The sequence below is a fragment of the Kogia breviceps genome, chromosome 12, assembly GCF_026419965.1.
Source record: "Kogia breviceps isolate mKogBre1 chromosome 12, mKogBre1 haplotype 1, whole genome shotgun sequence".
In the NCBI taxonomy this organism is placed as follows: domain Eukaryota; kingdom Metazoa; phylum Chordata; class Mammalia; order Artiodactyla; family Physeteridae; genus Kogia; species Kogia breviceps.
In genome coordinates, this window is record NC_081321.1 from 6,404,311 (window position 1) to 6,428,208 (window position 23,898).

Below are 23,898 nucleotides of genomic sequence, written 5' to 3' on the forward strand. Positions count from 1 at the left end.
ATCAGCAAACCCATTTATTACTCCTTTTTTTTGTTTTGTTTTGTACTTAAATATGTACAGCTTTTAGTATGTCAATTATATCTTAATTTTAAAAAATTTTTTTAAAGAATAAAGAGTTCTAGGCCTTTGTGAGAGGGAGATGGTCTAACCAGAGACTGCAGATTTGGAGGTTGGACTCACGCACCAGAATGAGACCAGGAGACCTGGGAGAGGGTTCACTCAGCATTGTCCAAAATGAGGAAGAGTAACATTCGGAATGTTGGCTGTCAGGAGAAGGGGGCAACATCTCAAAAGAATCCACTAGTCAGGACCAGGGAAAAATTTCATTTGAGAAGGTAGGCACTGAGATGGAGGGGTCTGGCAGCCACAGACAGTGGTTTAGCTGACAGGCCCAGTGAAGGGGAGGCTATGGCTGTGAGCTGAGGGTGGCATCTAATCTCAGGAGCTGGCAGTCAGAGATGAGACAGTGCCCAGAAGGATCAGAAAAAACAAAGCAAGACCCTGATTCCAGAAACTTCATTACCAGACAATTAACCCAGGCAGGAATTCAACCGTGAGGGACAAGGAGGAACCCAGACACTGCAATTGGAGAGGAGAGCACTATGTTATAGGGGGTTTATTTTTTATTTTTTGGGTTGTTTCCAATCTGGGGCTCTTTTTTTTTTTTTTTTAAACATCTTTATTGGAGTATAATTGTTTTACAATAGTGTGTTAGTTTTTCCTTTACAACAAACTGAATCAGTTATACATATACATATGTTCCCATATCTCTTCCCTCTTGCATCTCCCTCTCTCCCACCCTCCCTATCCCACCCCTCTAGGTGGTCACAAAGCACAGAGGTGATCTCCCTGTGCTATGCAGCAGCTTCCCACTAGCTATCTAATTTACATTTGATAGTGTATATATGTCCCTGCCACTCTCTCACTTCGTCACAGCCCACCCTTCCCCCTCCCCATATCCTGAAGTCCATGCTCGAGTAAGTCTGTGTTTTATTCCCGTCCTACCACTAATCTCTTCATGACATTTTTTTCCCTTAGAGTCCATATATATGTGTTAGCATACGGTATTTGTTTTTCTCCTTCTGACTTACTTCACTCTGTATGACAGACTCCAGGTCCATCCACCTCATTATAAATAACTCAGTTTCATTTCTTTTTATGGCGGAGTAATATTCCATTGTATATATGTGCCACATCTTCTTTATCCATTCATCTGTTGATGGACACTTAGGTTGCTTCCATGTCCTGGCTATTGTAAATAGAGCTGCAATGAACATTTTGGTACATGAGTCTTTCTGAATTATGGTTTTCTCAGGGTATATGCCCAGTAGTGGGATTGCTGGGTCATATGGTAGGTCTATTTGTAGTTTTTTAAGGAACCTCCATACTGTTCTCCATAGCGGCTGTATCAATTTACATTCCCACCAGCAGTGCAAGAGGGTTCCCTTTTCTCCACACCCTCTCCAGCATTTATTGTTTCTAGAGTTTTTGATGATGGCCAATCTGACCGGTGTGAAATGATATCTCATTGTAGTTTTGATTTGCATTTCTCTAATGATTAATGAGGTTGAGCATTCTTTCATGTGTTTGTTAGCAATCTGTATATCTTCTTTGGAGAAATGTCTATTTAGTTCTTCTGCCCATTTTTGGATTGGGTTGTTTGTTTTTTTGTTATTGAGCTGCATGAGTTGCTTATAAATTTTGGAAATTAATCCTTTGTCAGTTGCTTCATTTGCAAATATTTTCTCCCATTCTGAGGGTTGTCTTTTGGTCTTGTTTATGGTATCCTTTGCTGTGCAAAAGCTTTTAAGTTTCATTAGGTCCCATTTGTTTATTTGTGTTTTTATTTCCATTTCTCTAGGAGATGGGTCAAAAAGGATCTTGCTGTGATTTATGTCGTATAGTGTTCTGCCTATGTTTTCCTCTAAGAGTTTGATAGTGTCTGGCCTTACATTTAGGTCTTTAACCCATTTTGAGTTTATTTTTGTGTATGGTGTTAGGGAGTGTTCTAATTTCATACTTTTACATGTAGCTGTCCAGTTTTCCCAGCACCACTTATTGAAGAGGCTGTCTTTTCTCCACTGTATATCCTTCCCTCCTTTATCAAAGATAAGGTGACCATATGTGTGTGGGTTTATCTCTGGGTTTTCTATACTGTTCCATTGATCTATATTTCTGTTTTTGTGCCAGTACCATATTGTCTTGATTACTGTAGCCTTGTAGTAGAGTCTGAAGTCAGGGAGCCTAATTCCTCCAGCTCCATTTCTCGTTCTCAAGATTGCTTTGGCTATTCGGGGTCTTTTGTGTTTCCATACAAATTGTGAAATTTTTTGTTCTAGTTCTGTAAAAAATGCCAGTGGTAATTTGATAGGGATTGCATTGAATCGGTAGATTGCTTTGGGTAGTATAGTCATTTTCACAATGTTGATTCTTCCAATCCAACACTTATTACTCCTTTAGCTATATTCATGTTAGTATTTTGAGTCATTAATCTTAAAGTTTCAAACATCATTTTTAAATGGAAAGGCAGATATTTATATACTTTATAAATATCTCACTCACGATTATTAAAATGCTATCTTCCCCTGATGTTCATGCAAGGAGAAATAAGCAGACTTTATATGAAAAAGGATAAAAATATTTGAACAGAGTTCTGCATGAGGAGGAAAGGGCCCTTTTGGAGGAGGAAGATGTGCTGCAGTAAGGGACCCTTGAGGCTTTCATAGAAATGAAGCTCTCTGATTTTACTAAACGTTTCCTTTGTGATATATATAGGATAAGGCCTGGCTAATTCAACTGAGACATTCATTATTCCCATTGTTTCTGTGGCTTCATCACCCTGATAACTCGGAAGGTGACAGAACCGGGGCAGAGAATTCCTTTATCCTTATTTGCACCTTCACGTGTGAGTTTGAATCAGGCACCAGTGTACCCTTAAATGTGGCCTTTTGACTGTATGTCCTATCTGCAATGACCATCCTTTTCAATGTGTTTTTCTCATTTTCCCCCGTGAGGTTAATGAACACATTCGCTCAGTGTGGAGCCTAGAAAATATATAGAGAGAGATATGGAAGGGAGGGGTCCCATTAACATGTGAGGTACTGAAAAATATGTTCCTTACTACATGGTCTGGGGAAACAATTCCTCTTCTCTGGGCTTTAGAGACTTTTCGGTGACCCTGGGCTAAGAGTTCTTAAAAATCGCACTTTCGCGTATGATAGAAATACCCGGGGGACACAGGTCAGGGCTGGGCTAGGAAGTCCGTTCCTGGTGTAGCTGTGAGCATGAGGAAGTGCTGGGGGCCCTGCCTGAGCTGAGGTTAATGCCTGGGGATAAGGATATGGGAAACCCTATAGAATCTGAGGATCTGTGAAAGAGTTTCCGGATATTCGTCTCTGACCCAGAGAACTTTATCTTAGTCTTGCTCAGATACGGATATTCTCGGTGCTGATGTATGAAGAACGACGACAGCATGATAAAGGTGGGCCATCTAGGAAGGCCAGGTGAGTATTCGCCACCCTTCTCCTTTGGGTTCTTCTGCCCATAAGCTGGCAGCTCTAGTCAGGTCCACAGTCCATGCACTAGATAGTTAAGAGACATCACACACAAATGGGGCCCCAGTGGGACAGCCCCTCCTGTTCTGCATGGGACCTCCCCTTCCTCTCAGCTAAGCCTCTGACCTTTCCCTCTGGGGAGAACATATATCAAACTTGTGTTGCGTTCTGAGTGCTCCTGAGTTCCTGTAAGTGGAAATGTTTCTCCTTTTTGTCTATTTCTGTGATGTTCCTCTTTCTATTATAAGTCGCTTTCAACTGACTCAGGGATGAAATCCTCACATGCTAAACAGTGAAAGGAAAGGTGACGCTGAATCTTTTCCAGCCACTCGTTATAAATTTGATTTTGAAATGGGATTAAGGATAAAAGGACCCAGGCACGGGGAGAGATGAGACAGAGCAATACACATTGAGGAGAAAGTGTATTTGTCTAGTTTCGAATTTTGATCTCTCCCCGGGCTGGTGACATGCTGCTGCACTCTCGCGATGCAGAGCCGTGGCGGCAGTGAGACACAGCGCTCCCATTCAGTCCCACCGTCACGAGGGCCAACAACCGTTCTGTACCCAGACAGCCTTTCCGTTTTTCCTTCTCAGTGCAGCATTCAGTGAATTATGTGAGATATTCAACAGTATAAAATAAGCTTTGTATTAGATGATTTTGCCCAACTGTAGGCTAATGTAAGCGTTCTGAGCCCATTTAAGGTAGGCTAGGCTAAGCTATCTTGTTCGGGAGGTTAAGAGTATTAAAAGCATTTCGATTTAGGATAGTTTCAATTTACCACGGGTTTATCAGGCGGTAACCCCATCGTAAGTCGAGGAAGATCTGTCTTTGAAATTGACAAGAGGTGCAAAAGAAAAGGGAAATGAGCCAAATGTCATGTTTCTACGTGATAGTTGCTTTGAGGCCCTAAGTGCTAGAAAAGGGTGCATGCAGTACTCAAATACTGAGAAAGGATTAGAAATCGAGTTGCATCTAACACTTGGATATTTAACAAGTCAATAAACTCTAAACAGTCTTGAATTACTATATATCTTTCTTTAAATGTTAACCTTTCCTTATATTAATATGTTACATGGATAAGTGATTTCTAGTAAATTATGAACTTTCACTGTAAGAGGTATATTTATATAGAAACGACATAATTTATGCATTCATTGCAGCTTTAGTTATGCTGCCCTAAGAAACGAGGAAGTGAGCCATTGAGTCTCTGTACCCTTAGCAGGCTTTGCTGTGCATTTTTTGTCAGCGATCAGAATTAGAGTGACAGAAAGAAATGAAAGAACCCAAGAGCGTTACGCGTTGTAGAGATAACCGTACGTTATTAATAAAACCGTCAAAAATCATTAACTTTCCCTTCATTAAAAAAGTATAGGAAAAATAAGTTTGATTTGGTAATAAGAAGAAAATTATTATTTAAACCAAACTAGAAAAAGATACATGCAAATGAAAGCATTGTCAAATAAAAGTACATATTTATGAAATCCTAAAAAAGTCAGAAAGCCCATTCAGAAATTCATAAAATCAAGAGCAAGAAGTGAAGACAAATTCAAATCAGCAATACTCCTTTTTATTTATTTATTAAACGGGCATATTCCTTTTAACACCCTTGAAAGTCTTACATACAATTTTTAGCAGTCACATTCACCAATTTAATTTTTAGAAATTCATCAGCGGTCTTTGGAATACTAGGAGACAAAGGACTGTACTGTAATCTTCAGTATACAGGTAGATTTTTGCTCATTCAATAGTCCAGGTCTTCATCAAGGTACCTTAAATGCTGAACTGAAGACATAAATAGAAAAAATGTTACTTTTCTCTTCATACTCACATGCTAGAAGAATTACATTATAATGTAATATAATGTATTACATTACATCTGTCCCTCTGTCTCTTTCTCTCTCTCTCACAGACACACACACACACACACACACACACAAACATGCTCGCTCAGTCACATATATTAAAAATCATACTACTTTCCTGAACAGAAAACTTAAATGCAAAGATTTTCAAACTTCAGTGTGCATAAGAATTATTTCTATTCCAGAGAACTACAGTGCAGAAATGCCATTTTTAAAAGCACCCCCATGTGATTCTGAAGCAGTGGTTCAGTAGTGATTACTCTTTAAGGAAAAGGTAGTTTAATCATTATTTATTACATCAGAATAATATTCATATGTTTGAGATTATCAATCAAAACTACTCAATGCTCCGTGGTGATCTAAATGGGAAGGAAATCCAAAAAAGAGGGGATTATATGTGTATGTGTAGCTGATTCACTTTGCTGTACAGCAGAAACTAACATAACATTGTAAAGCAACTATACTCCAATAAAAATTTTTTTAAAAGTCATTCACAGTCCTTAGTTTACAATCTGTTAGAATTTTTTAATGTTTCTTTACATGTATACACGGGATAATTTTATAGATGTGAACATTATGTTTAATTGTATTCAATAACATGAACACAAACTTGGAATCATATTATTAACTTTTGTGCACAATTTTCCCGTTTTCAGTTGGCTGCACTATAATTTTTCCAGCCACCACCCCACTGACGGGCATTCAGTGTGTTTCCAGCTTTGGGGCGGTGCTCACAAGGCTGCAAAAAGAAACCTTTGTATATTTGTTCTTACACACTCATAGCTTTATCTGTATGGAAGACATTTTTAGGGGTAGAATTGTTGGATCAAAGGATCCGTGAAGTATTTTTTTAAAAAATTAATAGAAGTTTCCAAATTACTTTCTCCAAAGGCTACCACACTTCTCATTTCCAACAGCAATGTTTGAAATTACATTTTTCTCTGTATTCCCACCAACAAGAAATATTGGTGCTGTTTTAAATTTTTGTTTGTCTGATTTACATAAAGCAATATCTCATTGTTAATCATTATTTGAATTGCCCAGGCATACTGTGAACCTGAGCATTTAAAAAATATGTATTAGTCATTTAAAATTCATTTTTTGTGAACCGTTTTTCATAACTTTGCCCAATTACTTATTAGATGTTCTCTTTGTCTTAACAATTGGTTTTATGTATATATATATATATATATATATTATAATACTATATGTTTTGGATACATATATTAACACTTTATCCTGTATACAATTTATAACAGCTCTATGTGTATGTGTATATAAATATGATATTACACTTTACATTTATATACTTTTAAGAATTCCAAATTTTTTCTGTCTCAATCTGTATTTCTCATATGTCATGTAAAATATCCCAACAAAAAACCCCATACTTTTGCCATGTATCATTTCCAAATGTGTAGTCCTCCCAAAATCGTTTTAAAAAATAGAAAATGTGGGGCTTCCCTGGTGGCACAGTGGTTAAGAACCCACAGCCAATGCAGGGGACACGGGTTCGAGCCCTGGTCCAGGAAGATCCCACATGCTGCGGAGCAAGAAAGCCCATGTGCCACGACTGCTGAGCCTGCGCTCTAGAGCGCACGAGCCACAACTACTGAAGCCCGTGCCCCTAGAGCCCGTGCACCGCCATGAGAGAAGCCACCGCAGTGAGAAGCCCGCGCACCGCAGTGAAGAGCAGCCCCCGCTCGCCGCAGCTAGAGGAAGCCCGCGCGCAGCAACAAAGACCCAGTGCAAACAAAAATTAATAATAAATAAATTAATTTTTAAAAATAGAAGATGTACCCACTAACTCATTTCACCATCTTTTATTTTTGATGTATAACTTAAATTTTTTGCCTTATTCACTTTTTTGGTTACACTTTCCTCATGAAAGCAAATTATAAAATGCAAATCTGATCATATCTTGCCCCAGCTTTATCTTCCAAAGCCTACCATCTCCCCAATAGTCCCTAAAATAAAGTATGAACGTGAAATACAACAGAGAAGACCATTTGTCATTGGGCTCCACCCAGCCTTCCCCGCCTAGAGTCTCCCCACTCCCCTCCCTCCTCAGAGCCTCTCCACACCCCCACACAAAGACTGTGAGCTCTTTCATTAAACAATCATGTCATTGTCAATAGCATCTTTTGTATCTGTATCTTCAGTGCTCAAGACACCTCTGGTCACCACAAATATGTTCAATATTTTTTTAACATAATATATTTTTGAATGAAAACTTACTGTTCCCCAAAGGTGTGATTCTCTTTTACGTCACATTTTGTACACGCTGTGTGTCCTTTCCCTAGAATGGCCTATCTTTCAGTCATCTGATGTTTGCCTTGAACATCACATCTTCACAATCTCTCCAAACTGTCTCAGGCAAGCTTTCTATACTCCTATAGTATCTTATACTATATCTTTACCCTAGCAGGCATTGTGCAACTGTAGATATGTCTTATCTCTTTTCTGAAATGACTCCTATAATATCTTTAGAAAAGTTATTTACTTACCCAGCTTCTCCTTAGCAACATGATGTACAATTGCTGTTGCTTAAAATATATGTAACTAAGGGATGGACAAGAGTCATATTTATAAAAAGTTGTTGCATATTCTGAGTATGGATATACATACAAGCATAAACATATACATGGAAATATATGTGTATATACACTCTTTCTTTTTAATACCAGAGGTGTTCTCAATTCTCAAAAGGAATCTAACTGTTTTGAACAATGATGAATAAATTCTTCTCACCCACCTCACTGGGTTATAATTCCCATTTTCCTTTTCATTGTACCTCAGAGTGGTCTCCTTTTTTCATCCAGAAATAGGAAGAGATTTAGACACAGAAATTAGTCCAGCATGATTAAAACCATCTTACTCATTGGAATTTTCTGAAAAGAAGAAAATAATTACTGGGAAATAAATCAGACCTCCCCTCAAGTGCCTTAGAAGATCTTTGTGACCACCTAGAGGGGTGGGATCGGGAGGATGGGAGGGAGACACAAGAGGGAGGAGATATGGGGATATATGTATACGTATAGCTGATGCACTTTGTTATACAGCAGAAACTAACACACCATTGTAAAGCAATTGTACTCCAATAAAGACGTTAAAAAAAACCAAAACAATGTTCACAATTAGGAAGACAAACGGTGTGATTTAAGAGGCACAGAAAGTCTTTCCTATGCCTTATGTATATTTCCCTGTGTTAGTTTTGGCAAATACCAAATCCCTTGGATTGAAGAAGTGAGGCAGGTCCCTCTCAGAAGGTAAGGACTATTGAGAAGGCACTGAGCCTTCACAGAGTAAGTGGCTATTGCAATATTTCTTACAACCCAGCAGAGTTACACTTCCTAGAGGTAGAATTGGTGCTAAATAGAAGTCAGAGGACAAAGAAAGAATTATTATGTAATGGGAAATAAGGCTAGTCCTGTGAATAGGGATGGCTTCTGATGGGATGAAGATATAGAAAGTTTAAACTTTTAGAAAAATATAATAAATATAAGTTAGAGAAAGGAAAGGAGCGGGGAGTGGGAATGGAAGAAACTATGAAAGAGATATGAAAAGTTTAACTTTTAGAAGATTAATTTCTCTTTTAATAAAAAGAGGTCCAAGTCGTAATATTCTACCACGTGGTTCCTCTGTCAGAAATAATCACGGGTCTCCTCATGACTGCAATTTTTATGTTCTCTAAGAATAATTTTTAGTTCATTCTTGCTTTTCTTCCTTTTGTACATCACAGACTTCCTATTATGTCTGAGATTTCTTTCCACCACTATGCAAAGTAGAATGCCTCAGCCTCAACTGCAGCTACTGGTCTGAACCTCAGGGCTACAGACGCTCAAAGAACTCACAGACCTGAGGAATTCTGTAGGTCCAGATCATCCGTCTTCAGGCAAGAATTCATCTCCCGGTATTGAATTTGGTGGACAGAATTCTCTCCTCTCGAAAAAACTGGCAACAGAGGTTGTAGTTGAGGGATCAGAGGGCCATAATAAAACTCCCTCCCTATGTGTGCTTTTCCCCAGCAGTGCAAACACAGCTAATCATTACCTACGCCCTTGACTTGTTTCCATTCCATTCTACTACCAAGCTTTATTCTCATGATGCCACAAACTCAAATGTAATAGGGTGAGGCTAAACCGGGTCCCCAGTTGCCATCTTATAACAACCCAGTTTCTTCCCCCAAGGCAGCCAGCGTCTTCTGTAATTCACTGGAGATTTGTCTAGCATCTTTATAAAATTTATCCTTTCCCTTTCATTCTCACTATAAAGTCCTTTTCACCTTTCATCTCAACAATTTCCAAATCCTATCCTTGCCGGTAATGTGGTTTTCTTTCAACCCCTCAGACAGCCCATTGCCAAACAGAACTTTGTACGAGCCTGCCTGGCGACTTTGCTCCCTTGCACTATACTCCTTAATGACTATTAACCTTCTTATTGGGTGATACAGAACTTCATTACTTGTTTCTTCCCTCTTCTTCAGCCTTATCAGGAGCTTCTCTCCTTGAACTCAACGTTTACTTCCCCCCCAAACAATAAACGTTCCATCCTTTAAGCTTCTCTACACTTGTACACTTCTTTCTCTTTCCCTGTAATGCACTTTACCCAGTTCTTTGATCTCTAGCTTCAAAATTTGTCTCAAAACCTCCTAGAAGCCTCCAATGCTCCCCTTCCCCTTTCAGTAAATTATTCTCTGTGCCCCTTTGTTCCTTATTCATAATACTGTACAATAATACATTGCAATTTATTTGTTTACGTATATATCTCTTCCACTAGACTGGAAATTCCCCGAAGACAAAAACATTTGATAATCCGAGTCTGAACCATCTTTGGAACCTAGCACATTTCTTGACAGAACAGTGAAATTAGTAATAAGTATATAGTAGGAGCAAATAAGTGTTTGGGCAATAAAGGAGTCATCCTGAACCATACAAGAATACTCACTCTAAACTATCAATTCTATAATGTCCCAATCACACATGTAGATAATGTATAGCAATCATCAATAGAAGCAGTGCCCCTTTTCTTCTCTGAATTCTTGTTCCCTCTTTTGGGAAACTGCTTAGATCTCTACTAGGTTTCTTCTTTCTGGCCATCTGACACCTGAATCTAATTTTTTTTTGGTTTTATTATCCCAGGAAACTTCTTATCCCATAGAAACGTTAGAGACAACATAATTTGGCTCAGACCTGTAAGCCGCTGTCTCTGTCTTCGCTTCTGAATCCACAAGAGGAGTACGGCGAGAGAGGCGAACAGGATGACCCCAAGGACCCCAAGTGCAACAACGGGTGAGTGACCTGAGCACAGGTAAACATCACAAGAGGTAATAACGTCTTAGCTAAAAGACCTGGGTCCCCAGTTACTATCCCTCGCTTAAGTCAGATACAGGATTGCTGAAGTAAATTTCAAATCCTCAGAACTTCTGACCCAAAGTGTCTTAATAAGAGGGATTCTAAATAATGCAGACAATTAGTCCCATGCTCATAACCCCCTTGTATACCTGTGGCATTTAGTGATCCTTCATGCTTTGCAATTTCTGTGGGAGAAAAGAGGAGAGACTCAGTTCTGGGAGTAATACATGGAACCACTATGTCTGTTTCTTGTCTGAGGCCTTAGCCTCTCAACCAAGAAAATTACTCCTTCCCACCCAAAACTAGAGGTGCCTAGTTTTTCGTCTCTCTGCACACGGATACATGTAAGTTATGTGCTTGTCCTCGCTGAAGGCCAACGTATACCAACACAGGCTTTCATCATCCTTCAGACGGAAACATCATGATTCTTGCCCCACTAGACCCCGGTTGGTACTTCCAGTCCCGCCATCACGCACTTCGCCGCCCACCCTCTCCTTGTTGCCAGAGGTGCCAAGCCCAGTCCCGGCTCCCTGCACTCACCTGAGCACTTCACGGACGCATCCTCCTTGTGCCCACAGGCACTGTGGCCCCAGGACAGCGCAGGACAATCCCACAGGGAGGACTCATTCCCCTTGCACTGCACTTCATTGAGCCATATGGGCCCCGTCCCCTGGCCAAACGCCGCCTCTTTTCCTGCCTCCAAAGCTACGCCACAGCCCAGCTGCCGACACACCACCTGAGCATCGTCAAGGTCCCAGGAGTCATCGCATACGGTGCCCCAGGAACCTCCGTGCCAGACCTCCACACGTCCAGAGCAATTAGTGCTTCCTTCCTGAAGTCTTATTTTGTCTGAAAAGCCAGAGAGAGACACCTAGATCATTTCTGAGAAGATAAAACTGCCAGGAGGTCACAGGGCAAAAGAGAGATTTGAAACTCTTTTAAAAATCTGTTTTAGTAAGCTGGGGCAAAGTGAGAGAGTGGCGTGGACATATATACACTAGCAAATGTAAAACCGATAGCTCGTGGGAAGCAGTCACATAGCACAGGGAGATCAGCTCAGTGCTTTGTGGCCACCTAGAGGGGTGGGAGGGAGATGCAAGAAGGAGGGGATATGGGGACATATGCATATGTATAGCTGATTCACTTTGTTATACAGCAGAAACTAACACAACATTGTAAAGCAGTTATACTCCAACAAAGGAGAGACCTTCAAGATGGCGGAGGAGGAAGACGCGGAGGTCACCTTCTTCCCCACAGATACATCAGAAATACATCTACATGTGGAACTGCTCCTACAGAACACCTATCGAATGCAGGCAGAAGACCTCAGACCTCCCAAAAGGCAAGAAACTCCCCCACGTACCTGGGTACAGCAAAAGAAAAAAGAAACAACAGAGACAAAAGAATAGGGACGGGACCTGCACCAGTGGGAGGGAGCCGTGAAGGAGGAAAGGTGTCCACACACTAGAAGCCCCTTCACTGGTGGAGACGGGGGCAGGGGGCACGGTTGGGAAGCTTCGGAGCCGCGGAGGAGAGCGCAGCCACGGGTGTGGAGGGCAAAGCGGAGAGATTCCCGCAGAGGATCGGTGCCGACCGGCAGACCGGCACTCACCAGCCCGAGAGGCTCGTCTGCTCACCTGCGGGGCGGGCGGGGCTGGGAGCTGAGGCTTGGGCTTCGGTTGGATCCCAGAGAGAGGACTGGGGTTGGCTGCGTGATCACAGCCTGAAGGGGTTAGTGCACCACGGCTGGCCGGGAGGGAGTCCGGTTGAAGTCTGGAGCGGCCGGAGAGGCAAGAGACCATTGTTTCGGGGTGCGTGAGGAGAGGGGATTCAGAACGCCGCCTAAACGAGCTCCAGAGACGGGTGTGAGACGCGGCTATCAGCGCGGACACCAGAGACGGGCATGGGACGCTAAGGCTGCTGCTGCCGCCACCAAGAAGCCCGTGTGCGAGCACAGGTCACTCTCCACACCTCCCCTCCCGGGAGCCTGCGCAGCCCGCCACTGCCGGGGTCCCAGGATCCAGGGTCAGCTTCCCCAGGAGAACGCGCGGCGCGCCTCGGGCTGGTGCAGCGTCACGCCGCCTCTGCCGCCGCGGGCTCGCCCCGTCTCCGTGCCCTCCCTCCCCGCGGCCTGAGTGAGCCAGAGCCCCTGAATCTGCTGCTACTTTAATCCCGTCCTGTCTGAGCATAGAACAGACGCCTTCAGGGGACCTACACGCAGAGGCGGGTCCAAATCCAAAGCTGAATCCCAGGAGCTGGGCAAACAAAGAAGAGAAAGGGAAATCTCTCCCAGCAGCCCCAGGAGCAGTGGATTAAAGCTCCACAATCAACTTGAAGTGCCTGCATCCGTGGAAAACCTGAATAGACAAGGAATCATCCCAAAATAAAGGCGGTGGGCTTTGGGAGCAACTGTAGATTTGGGGTTTGCTTTCTGCATCTAATTTGTTTCTGGTTTTACGTTTACCTTAGTTTAGTATTTAGAGTTTATTATCATTGGTAGATTTCTACCAATGATAGTAATACCAATAATACCAATTTGTTTATTGATTTGGTTGCTCTATTCCTTTTTCTTTATATATAGATATACATCATTTTTTCCTTTTTCTCTTTTTGTGAGTGTGTATGTGCGTGCTTCTTTGTGTGATTTTATCTGTATAGCTTTACTTTTACCATTTGTCCTAGGTTCTGCTGTCTTTTTTGTTTGTTTGTTTGTTTGTTTTTAGTATAGTTTTTAGCACTTGTTATCAGTGGCAGATTTCTTTATTGGTTTGGTTGCTCTCTTCTTTCTTTCTTTCATAACTTTAATTTTTAATAATATTTTATTTACTTTAATAACTTTATTTTATTATTATTTTCTTTCTTTCTTCTTTTTCTCCCTTTTCTTCTGAGCCACGTGGAGGACAGGATCTTGGTGCTCCAGCCAGGAGTCAGGCCTGTGCCTCTGAGGTGGGGGAGCTGAGTTACGGACATGGTCCACCAGAGACCTCCCGGCTCCAGGTAATATCAAATGGTGAAAACTCTCCCAGAGATCTGCATCTCAACACTAAGACCCAGCTCCGCTCAACGAACAGCAAGCTAGGGTGCTGGGCACCCTATGCCAAACAACTAGCAAGACAGGAACACAACCCCACCCATTAGCAGAGAGGCTGCCTAAAATCAGAATAAGATCACAGACACCCTAAAACACACCACTGGATGTGGTCCTGCCCACCAGAAAGACAAGATCCAGCCTCATCCACCAGAACACAGGCACCAGTCCCCTCCAGCAGGAAGCCTACACAATCCACTGAACCAACCTTAGCCACTGGGGGCAGACACCACAAAAACAGAAACTACAAACCTGCAGTCTGTGAAAAGGAGACCCCAAACACAGTAAGTTAAGTAATATGAAAAGACAGAAAAACACACAGCAGATGAAGGAGCAAGGTAAAAACCCACCAGACCTAACAAATGAAGAGGAAATAGGTAGTCTACCTATAAAGAGTTCAGAGTAATGACAGTAAAGATGATCCAAAATCTTAGAAAGAGAATGGAGAAAATACAAGAAATGTTTAACAAGGACGTAGAAGAACTAATGAGCAAACTAACAGTGATGAAAAACACAATAAATGAAACTAAAAATTCTCTAGATGGAATCAATAGCAGAATAATTGAGGCAGAAGAACAGATAAGTGACCTGGAAGATAAAATCGTGGAAATTAACTACCGCAGAGCAGAATAAGGAAAAAAGAATGAAAAGAATTGAGGACAGTGTCAGAGACCTCAGGGACAACATTAAATGCACCAGCATTTGAATTATAGGCATCCCACAGAAAGGAGAGAAAATATTTGAAGAGACTATAGTTGAAAACTACCCTGATATGGGAAAGGAAACAATCAATCAAGTCCAGGAAGCACAGAGAGTCCCATACAAGATAAATCCAAGGAGAAACATGACAAGACTCATATTAAACAAACTATCAAAAATTAAATACAAAGAAAAAAATTAAAAGCAGCAAGGGAAAAACAACAAATAACACACAAGGGAATCCCCATAAGGTTAACAGCTAATCTTTCAGCAGAAACTCTGCAAGCCAGAAGGGCATGGCAGGACATATTTAAAGTGATGAAGGAGAAAAACCTACAACCAAGATTACTCTATGCAGCAAGGATATCATTCAGAGTTGATGGAGAAATTAAAGCCTTTACAGACAAGCAAAAGCTAAGAGAATTCACATCAACAAACCAGCTTTACAACAAATTCTAAAGGAACTTCTCTAGCAGGAAACACAAGAAAAGGAAAAGACCTACATAATAAACCCAAAACAATTAAGAAGATGGTAATAGAAACATACATATCAATAATTACCTTAAATATAAATGGATTAAATGCTCCCACCAAAAGACACAGACTGCCTGAATGGATATAAAAACAAGACCCATATATATGCTGTCTACAAGAGACCCACTTCAGACCTAGGGACACAGACTAAAAGTGAGGGGATGGAAAAAGATATTCCATGCAAATGGAAATCAAAAGAAAACTGGAGTAGCAATTCTCATATCGGAAAAAATAGACTTTAAAACAAAGACTATTACAAGAGACAAGGACACAACATAATGATCAAGGGATCAATCCAAGAATATATAACAATTGTAAATATTTATGCACCCAACATAGGAGTACCTCAATATATAAGGCAAATGCTAACAGCTATAAAAGGGGAAATCAACAATAACACAATAATAGTAGAGGACTTTAACACCCCACTTTCACCAATGGACAGACCATCCAAAATGAAAATAAATAAGGAAACACAAGATTTAAATAATACATTAAATAAGATGGACTTAACTGAAATTTATAGGACATTCCATCCCAAAACAACAGAATATACTCTCTTCTCAAGTGCTCATGTAACATTCTTCAGGATAGATCATATCTTGGGACACAAATCAAGCCTTGGTAAATTTAAGAAAATGAAATCATATCAAGTATCTTCTCTGACCAAAATGCTATGAGACTAGATATCAATTACAGGAAAAAATCTGTAAAAAATACAACCACGTGGAGGCTAAACAACACATTACTAAATAACCAAGAGATCACTGAAGAAATCAAAGAGGAAATTTTAAAAATACCTGGAAACAAATGATGATGAAAACATGATGACCCAAAACCTATGGGATGCAGCAAAAGCAGTTCTACTGGGGAAGTTTATAGCAACACAATGATACCTCAAGAAACAAGAAACATCTCAAATAAACGACCTAATCTTACACTTAAAGCAATTAGAGAAAGAAGAAAAAAAAAAAACCCCAAAGTTAGCAGAAGGAAAGAAATCATAAAGATCAGAGCAAAAATAAATGAAAAAGAAATGAAGGAAACAATAACAAAGATCAATAAACCTAAAACTTGGTTCTTGGAGAAGATAAATAAAATTGATAAACCATTAGTCAGACTCAAGAAGAAAAAAAGGGAGAAGACTCAAATCAATAGAATTAGAAATGAAAAAGGAGAAGTAACAACTGACACTGCAGAACTACAAAAGATCATGAGAGATTACTACAAGCACCTATATGCCAATAAAATGGACAACCTGGAAGAAATGGACAAATTCTTAGAAATGCACAACCTTCCAAGATGCAATCAGGAAGAAATAGAGAATATAAACAGACCAATCACAAGCACTGAAATTGAGACTGTGATTTAAAATGTTCCAACAAACAAAAGACCAGGCTTCACAGAAAATTCTGTCAAACATTTAGAGAAGAGCTAACACCTGTGTTTCTCAAACTCTTCGAAAATATAGCAGATGGAGGAACAGTCCCAAAGTTATTCTACGAGGCCACCATCACCCTGATATCAAAACCAGACAAAGATGTCACAAAGAAAGAAAACTACAGGCCAATATCACTGATGAACATAGATGCAAAAATCCTCAACAAAATACTAGCAAAAAAAATCCAACACCACATTAAAAGGATCATACACGATGATCAAGGGGGTTCATCTGAGGAATGCAAGGATTCTTCAATATATGCAAACCAATCAATGTGATACACCATATTAACAAATTGAAGGAGAAAAACCATATGGTAAACTCAATAGATGCAGGAAAAGCTTATGACGAAATTCAAGACCAGTTTAAGATAAAAACCCTCCAGAAAGTAGGCAAACAGGGAATTTACCTCAACATAATAAAGGTCATATATGACAAACCCACAGACAACATTGTTCTCAATGGGGAAAAACTGAAACCATTTCCACTAAGATCAGGAAAAAGACAAGGTTGTCCACTCTCACCACTATTATTCAACATAGTTTTGGAAATTTTAGCCACAGCAATCAGAGAAGAAAAAGAAATAAAAGGAATCCAAATCGGAAAAGAAGAAGTAAAGCTGTCACTGTTTGCAGATAACATGATACTATACATAGAGAATCCTAAACATGCTACCAGAAAACTACTAGAGCTAATCAATGAATTTGGAAAAGTAACAGGATACAATATTAATGCACAGAAATCTCTTGTATTCCTATACACTAATGATGAAAAATCTGAAAGTGAAATTTAGAAAACACTCCCATTTACCAATGCAAAAAAAAGAATAAAATACCTAGGAATAAACCTACCTAAGGAGACAAAAGACCTGTATGCAGAAAACTATAAGGTATTGATGAAAGAAATTAAAGATAATGCAAGTAGATGGAGAGATATACCATGTTCTTGGATTGGAAAAATCAACATTGTGAAAATGACTGTACTACCTAAAGCAGTCTACAGATTCAGTGCAATCCCTAACAAACTACCCCTGGCATTTTTCAAAGAACTAGAACAAAAAATTTCACAATTTGTATAGAAACACAAAAGGCCCTGAAGAGCCAAAGAAATCTTGAGAATGAAAAATGGAGCTGGAGGAATCAGGCTCCCTGACTTCAGACTATACTACAAAGCTACAGTAATCAAGACACTATGGTACTGGCACAAATACAGAAATATAGATCAATGGAACAGGATAGAAAGCCCAAAGATAAACCCACGCACATATGGTCACCTTATTTTTTTTTTTTTTAAGCAGTACGTGGGCCTCCCACTGTTGTGGCCTCTCCTGTTGCGAAGCACAGGCACCGGACACGCAGGCTCAGCGGCCATGGCTCACGGGCCTAGCCACTCCATGGCATGTGGGATCTTCCCGGACTGGGGCATGAACTTGCATCCCCTGTATCGGCAGGTGGACTCTCAACCACTGCGCCACCAGGGAAGCCCCTGGTCACCTTATTTTTGATAACGGAAGCAAGAATATACAATGGAGAAAAGACAGCCTCTTCAATAAGTGGTGCTGGGAAAACTGGACAGCTACATGTAAAAGAATGAAATTAGAACACTCCCTAACACCATACACAAAAATAAACTCAAAATGGATTAAAGACTTAAATGTAAGACCAAACACTATAAAACTCTTAGAGGAAAACATAGGCAGAACAGTCTATGACATAAATCACAGCAAAATCCTTTTTGACCCACCTCCTAGAGAAATGAAAATAAAAGTAAAGATAAACCAATGGGACCTAATAAAACTTAAAAGCTTTTGCACAGCAAAGGAAAACATAAACAAGACCAAAAGACAACCCCTCAGAATGGGAGAAAATATTTGCAAATGAAGCAACTGACAAAGGATTAATCTCCAAAATTTACAAGCAGCTCATGCAGCTCAGTATCAAAAGAACAAACAACCCAATCAAAAAATGGGCAGAAGACCTAAATAGACATTTCTCCAAAGAAGATATGCAGATGGCCAACAAACACATGAAAGAATGCACCATGTCCTACCAAGGCAAGAAGATCACCCTGCGGATCGCGAGCGAGCGTTTTCTGATCAAGGGAGGCAGAATCGTTAACGATGATCAATTCTTTTATGCTGATATTTACATGGAAGACAGCTTAATAAAGCAAATTGGAGACAATCTGATTGTCCCTGGAGGGGTGAAGACCATTGAGGCCAATGGGAAAATGGTGATTCCTGGAGGCATTGATGTCCACACTCACTTCCAGATGCCCTACAAGGGAATGACCACAGTGGATGACTTCTTCCAAGGGACAAAGGCTGCCTTAGTGGGGGGGGCACCACCATGATCATTGACCACGTGGTGCCCGAGCCCGAGTCCAGCCTGACAGAGGCCTATGAGAAGTGGCGGGAGTGGGCCGATGGCAAGAGCTGCTGTGATTATTCCTTACACGTGGACATTACCCACTGGAATGACAGCATCAAGCAGGAGATGCAGAGCCTTATCAAGGACAAAGGGGTGAACTCCTTCATGGTTTCCATGGCCTATCAGGATTTGTATCAAATGTCGAACACAGAGCTGTATGAGATCTTCACCTGTCTGGGAGAGCTGGGAGCCATCGCTCAGGTGCACGCTGAGAATGGGGATATCATTGCCCAGGAGCAAACCTGGATGTTGGAAATGGGGATAACCGGCCCAGAAGGCCATGTACTGAGCAGACCAGAGGAGATGGAAGCTGAGGCTGTGTTCCGTGCCATCACCATCACCAGCCAAACCAACTGTCCTCTCTACGTCACAAAGGTCATGATCAAGAATGCAGCCGACCTCATCTCGCAAGCCAGGAAAAAAGGAAACGTGGTCTGTGGTGAGCCCATCACTGCCAGCCTGGGCACGGATGGGACCCATTACTGGAGCAAGAGCTGGGCCAAGGCGGCTGCATTTGTGACATCCCCACCTCTGAGTCCTGACCCAACCACCCCTGACTACATCAACTCCTCGCTGGGCAGTGGGGACCTGCAGCTCTCCAGGAGTGCCCAATGCACCTTCAGCGCGGCCCAGAAGGCCATCAGGAAGGACAACTTCACAGCCATTCCCGAGGGCACCAATGGTGTGGAGGAGTGGATGTCTGTCATCTGGGACAAGGCAGTGACCACGGGGAAGATGGATGAAAACCAGTTCGTGGCCGTGACAAGCACAAATGCTGCCAAGATCTTCAACCTGTATCCCCGCAAGGGCAGAATATCTGTGGGCTCTGACAGCGACCTGGTGATCTGGGATCCAGATGCTGTCAAGATCGTCTCTGCCAAGAACCACCAGTCGGCTGCAGAGTACAACATCTTTTAAGGGATGCAGCTGCGTGGGGCTCCTCTGGTGATCATCTGCCAGGGCAAGATCATGCCGGAAGATGGCAACCTGCACATGACCCAGGGGGCTGGCCGCTTCATTCCCTGCAGCCCCTTCTCGGACTATGTCTACAAGCGCATTAAAGCCCGGAGGAAGATGGCGGACCTGCACGCAGTGCCCAGGGGCATGTATGACGGGCCGGTGTTCGACCTGACCACCACGCCCAAGGCGGGCATCCCCGCCGGCTCCACGCGGGGCTCTCCCACGCGGCCTGTGGTTCCTGTGAGGAACCTCCATCAGTCCGGATTTAGCCTGTCAGACACCCAAGTGGATGAGGGGGACCGCTTGGCCAGCAAGTGCATCGTGGCGCCCCCTGGAGGCTGTTCTAACATCACATCCCTGAGTTAAGCGACCCCTCCCCCAAAGAGAGGGGCAGAAGCAAGAAGCGATTCTTTTGAAGCCCAAATGGTGCACCACTATTTAAGAAGGAAAGCGAATCCAAACAGTTTCGATCTAAAGAATCAATAAGCCTCAAGCCTTATGTTTCTCCAATGTTAATGCTTGCTTGCCTAGCTTTACGAATATTGCTTTGTTTTCTGTTTAAAACAAACAAACAAACAAAAACTAAAAATAGAACTTCCATATGACCCAGCAATCCCACTACTTGGCATATACCCTGAGAAAACCATAATTCAAAAAGAGTCACGTACTACAATGTTCATTGCAGCTCTATTTACAATAGCCAGGAGGTGGAAGCAACCTAAGTGTCCATCGACAGATGAATGGATAAAGATGTGGCACATATATACAATGGACTATTACTCAGCCATAAAAAGGAACGAAATTGAGTTATTTGTAGTGAGGTGGATGGACCTAGAGTCTGTCCTACAGAGTGAAGTAAGTCAGAAAGAGAAAAACAAATACCATATGCTAACACATATATGTGGAATAAAAAAATAAAATGGTTCTGAAGAACCTAGGGGCAGGACAGGAATAAAGACAGAGACGTAGAGAATGGACTTTAGGACACAGGGAGGGGGAAGGGTATGCTGGAATGAAGTGAGAGAGTGTCATGGACATATATACACTACCAAATGTAAAATAGATAGCTAGTGGGAAGCAGCCACATAACACAGGGAGATCAGCTCGGTGCTCTGTGACCACCTAGAGGGGTGGGATAGGGAGGGTGGGAGGGAGACGCAAGAGGGAGGAGATATGGGGATATATGTATACGTATAGCTGATTCACTTTGTTATAAAGCAGAAACTAACACACCACTGTAAAGCAATTATACTCTAATAAAGATGTTTTTTAAAAAGGATTATGATATAAAAAATCTGTTTTAAAACTTTGCTTATTTAATGTGTATTTTAAATTTTACATTTTTGCAAAATTCATCTTTTATGAAAGCATATGTCCCTCCAGCAAACTGGGTGTATTTCATGCTGGACATAAGAATGTTAGTGTGACACCTGAAACTAACACAGCATTGTAAATCAACTACACTCCAATAAAATTTTTTTAAAAAGAATGTTAGTGTGACTTAGGAAATGTCAACTAGATAAAGTTGACATTGTAAATATACAATGTTAAATCCTCTCAAACTGCCAGGTAGATAGAAATCTTCTTCCAGTTTAAAAAGGTGTAGAATGGGAAAATAATTCAGGATTGATCTTTCTGAGTGCTTCTCTCTTTATATTAAGGGTAACGAGATACTATCTGAAAGAAAAATGGGGCGATTCAATAGTCAAATGCTGAATTACATATTCTCTTCTCCTCATTTGTTCACAGAGGTAGCAACTGAATAAGACTTTGAGAAGACCATCAGAGTATGATAGTCTCTGGGGAAATGATCACTGATCCTGAGTACCTACAGGCCAAATTAAATACAACCCATTACGTCATCCGGGTAGAATAAGGATTAACCAGAGTTCACTCATTCTTGCTTAGTTAGATCAGAAGATGCTAGTGGAGCTACAGCATGGAAATTCATATAGTCCGATGGATACTCACTGGCACACGTGATCCAGGTCTCCTCCGAGGGGCTGGCCTGTCTCTTCTTCCATGGAGATGAGGGGCACTGCCATAAGGTGTCAGGCCCCTTAGGACACTGAACATTGTCCACCCACATGTGCCTGGACGTCGTCTTGTCTGAAGAGGCAGGGATGATGCTGCCTTTGTCCGCACAGCCCAGCTGCCTGCATACCACTCCCACCGTGGCTGCCGACATGTTACTCTTGCCAACGCTGCCCCAGGCTCCATTGTAAAAAACTTCCAGGTGTCCTGCACAGGTCTCTCTGCTGGTTTCACTGATGAGTCTCAGAGACATGAACTCTGGGGCGAAATAGAGAGTTAGCAGTTTTAAATCTTTTCTGAAGATTCAGAGGACTCTCTCCCTTTACTCTGATGTGAGAATGGATTTAAAAATAGCTACGATACACTAGTAATTTCATTACTAGTGATTCTTTAGAAACGTCTGGATGATTTGGTAGATTTTGTTAAAATATAGTATTTGTTCTATAAATATTTCTGGTTTTCTCGTCTTGGATTTTGTAATTAGAGACCTCTTGAAAATGCCAACATTGATTCTAAGTTGACTTCTAAATCTTAATCAAAGGCTCAGAGCCTTTTATGAATTACATAGTTTGGATTTTTTTCTTCCTAAATTACTGTAATTTTAGCTTTCTAACCCTATTCTGTTCATTTTTGGACAGTTGTCCTTGATAGTTAAAATTTATTGAGATACTCAGCCACTAAAACCAATGTTTTATATGCATTTCCTTAAGATGAAATATTCCCCTTTCTGACACTTCACAGTTCTGTTGTGTATGTCCTCTACCAGCTTTACGTCACTGAATGTGAGTGATAGCAAAATCTCTTCTGGCATACAGAACTTTTCACTGCCCTAAGTCATAGCACTCTTTTTTCCAATACGTTACAACTGAGTACATTTCTGTACTTCACAATGCTTTCTAAAATCTTACCATGTATATACAAAACAAGAGCAGTGTCCTGTTGTGGTAATTTATCTGTCATTAAAAATTACTTGAGCATATGGTGATTATCTTTTTCTCTGTAGAATGTAGCACCAAATGTATTTCTGCTCTTCTTTTAAATCTACTCCATTAATACAGCTATCATCAAGTGGTGCACTAAATCCTTACCCAATATCCAGCTCCACATATGTTTATAAAAGAACTTATGATTCGTTGTGCTGTCATTTTCATGATATGCAAACTCACTTCTGAATGCTTCTCTTTCTGATATTATACTACCTTGCACACGAGGTAGCACTAATTCATCAAATCCACACTTCTGGCAGCCTGAATCTCACAAGGGTTCCCTCTGAACCTGTACTTTAGGGAATTTGCTCAGATTAATATCCCTCACTCCCCTTTGCCCCACCTCAGTCCTTTCTCATATAATTATAATCGACTGTAATTATGCAGAGCTTACCTGAGCAGAGAACTCCTGCATCCTCCTTATGCCTGCAGTTGTGTCGCCCCCAGCCGTGGGAATGGCACTGCCGAATGTGAGATTCTCTTCCATTACAGTTCACCTCATCCAGCCAGATGGGCCCTGTTCCTTCCCCAAAATGAGCAGAACCAATGGCATTAATGGCCCCTCCACAGCCCAGCTGCCTGCACACCACGTGGGCGTCATTCAGGTCCCAGCTGTCGTCACAGATGGTGCCCCAGGAGCCCTCATGATAGATCTCTAGTCTCCCAGCACAGCGCCCGCCTCCATTGACCAGGCGAAGTTGACCGCTCCCTGCAAAGAGAAAAGAAAATAGAAATGCATTTCTAAGGATTTTGAGATCAATTTTCATAGACTGGTCACTGATTCTTACCTATGCAGGGAACACCACTTTCTTCTGAAAAAATGGAGCTTGTTGGGTCCGAGGATGACGAATTGCACGGGGGTAGCGTCTGACTCTGGTTTCCTGCAAACACCAAACGTCTTCAGTCACAAGAGATGCAGAAAGTCGGGGTGAGGAAAGGAGGTCAGCTGGAGTGGT

The 23,898-nt window shown here is 41.4% G+C and overlaps 1 protein-coding gene and 1 pseudogene across 2 annotated transcripts in view; one reads left to right on the forward strand and one right to left on the reverse strand.

Moving 5' to 3' along the window:
* Window positions 1-5,100: 5,100 nt before the first annotated feature.
* The window catches only part of CD163 (CD163 molecule), a 37,956-nt gene continuing 19,158 nt past the window's right edge, over window positions 5,101-23,898 (reverse strand). The window contains exons 9-17 of one of the 2 annotated variants that reach the window (XM_059082514.2): window positions 23,731-23,823; window positions 23,337-23,651; window positions 21,894-22,214; window positions 11,312-11,620; window positions 10,921-10,956; window positions 10,610-10,717; window positions 9,276-9,371; window positions 8,173-8,308; window positions 5,101-5,337 (exon numbers count right to left, since the gene is read on the reverse strand). In XM_059082514.2, coding sequence (XP_058938497.1) covers window positions 8,292-8,308; window positions 9,276-9,371; window positions 10,610-10,717; window positions 10,921-10,956; window positions 11,312-11,620; window positions 21,894-22,214; window positions 23,337-23,651; window positions 23,731-23,823 — 1,295 coding nt within the window. In that variant the 3' untranslated portion in view covers window positions 5,101-5,337; window positions 8,173-8,291. The remainder of the gene's footprint in view (window positions 5,338-8,172; window positions 8,309-9,275; window positions 9,372-10,609; window positions 10,718-10,920; window positions 10,957-11,311; window positions 11,621-21,893; window positions 22,215-23,336; window positions 23,652-23,730; window positions 23,824-23,898) is intronic. The other variant, XM_067008704.1, reaches the window with a different exon arrangement.
* LOC131767332 (dihydropyrimidinase-related protein 3 pseudogene) lies at window positions 18,506-20,334 on the forward strand (annotated as a pseudogene).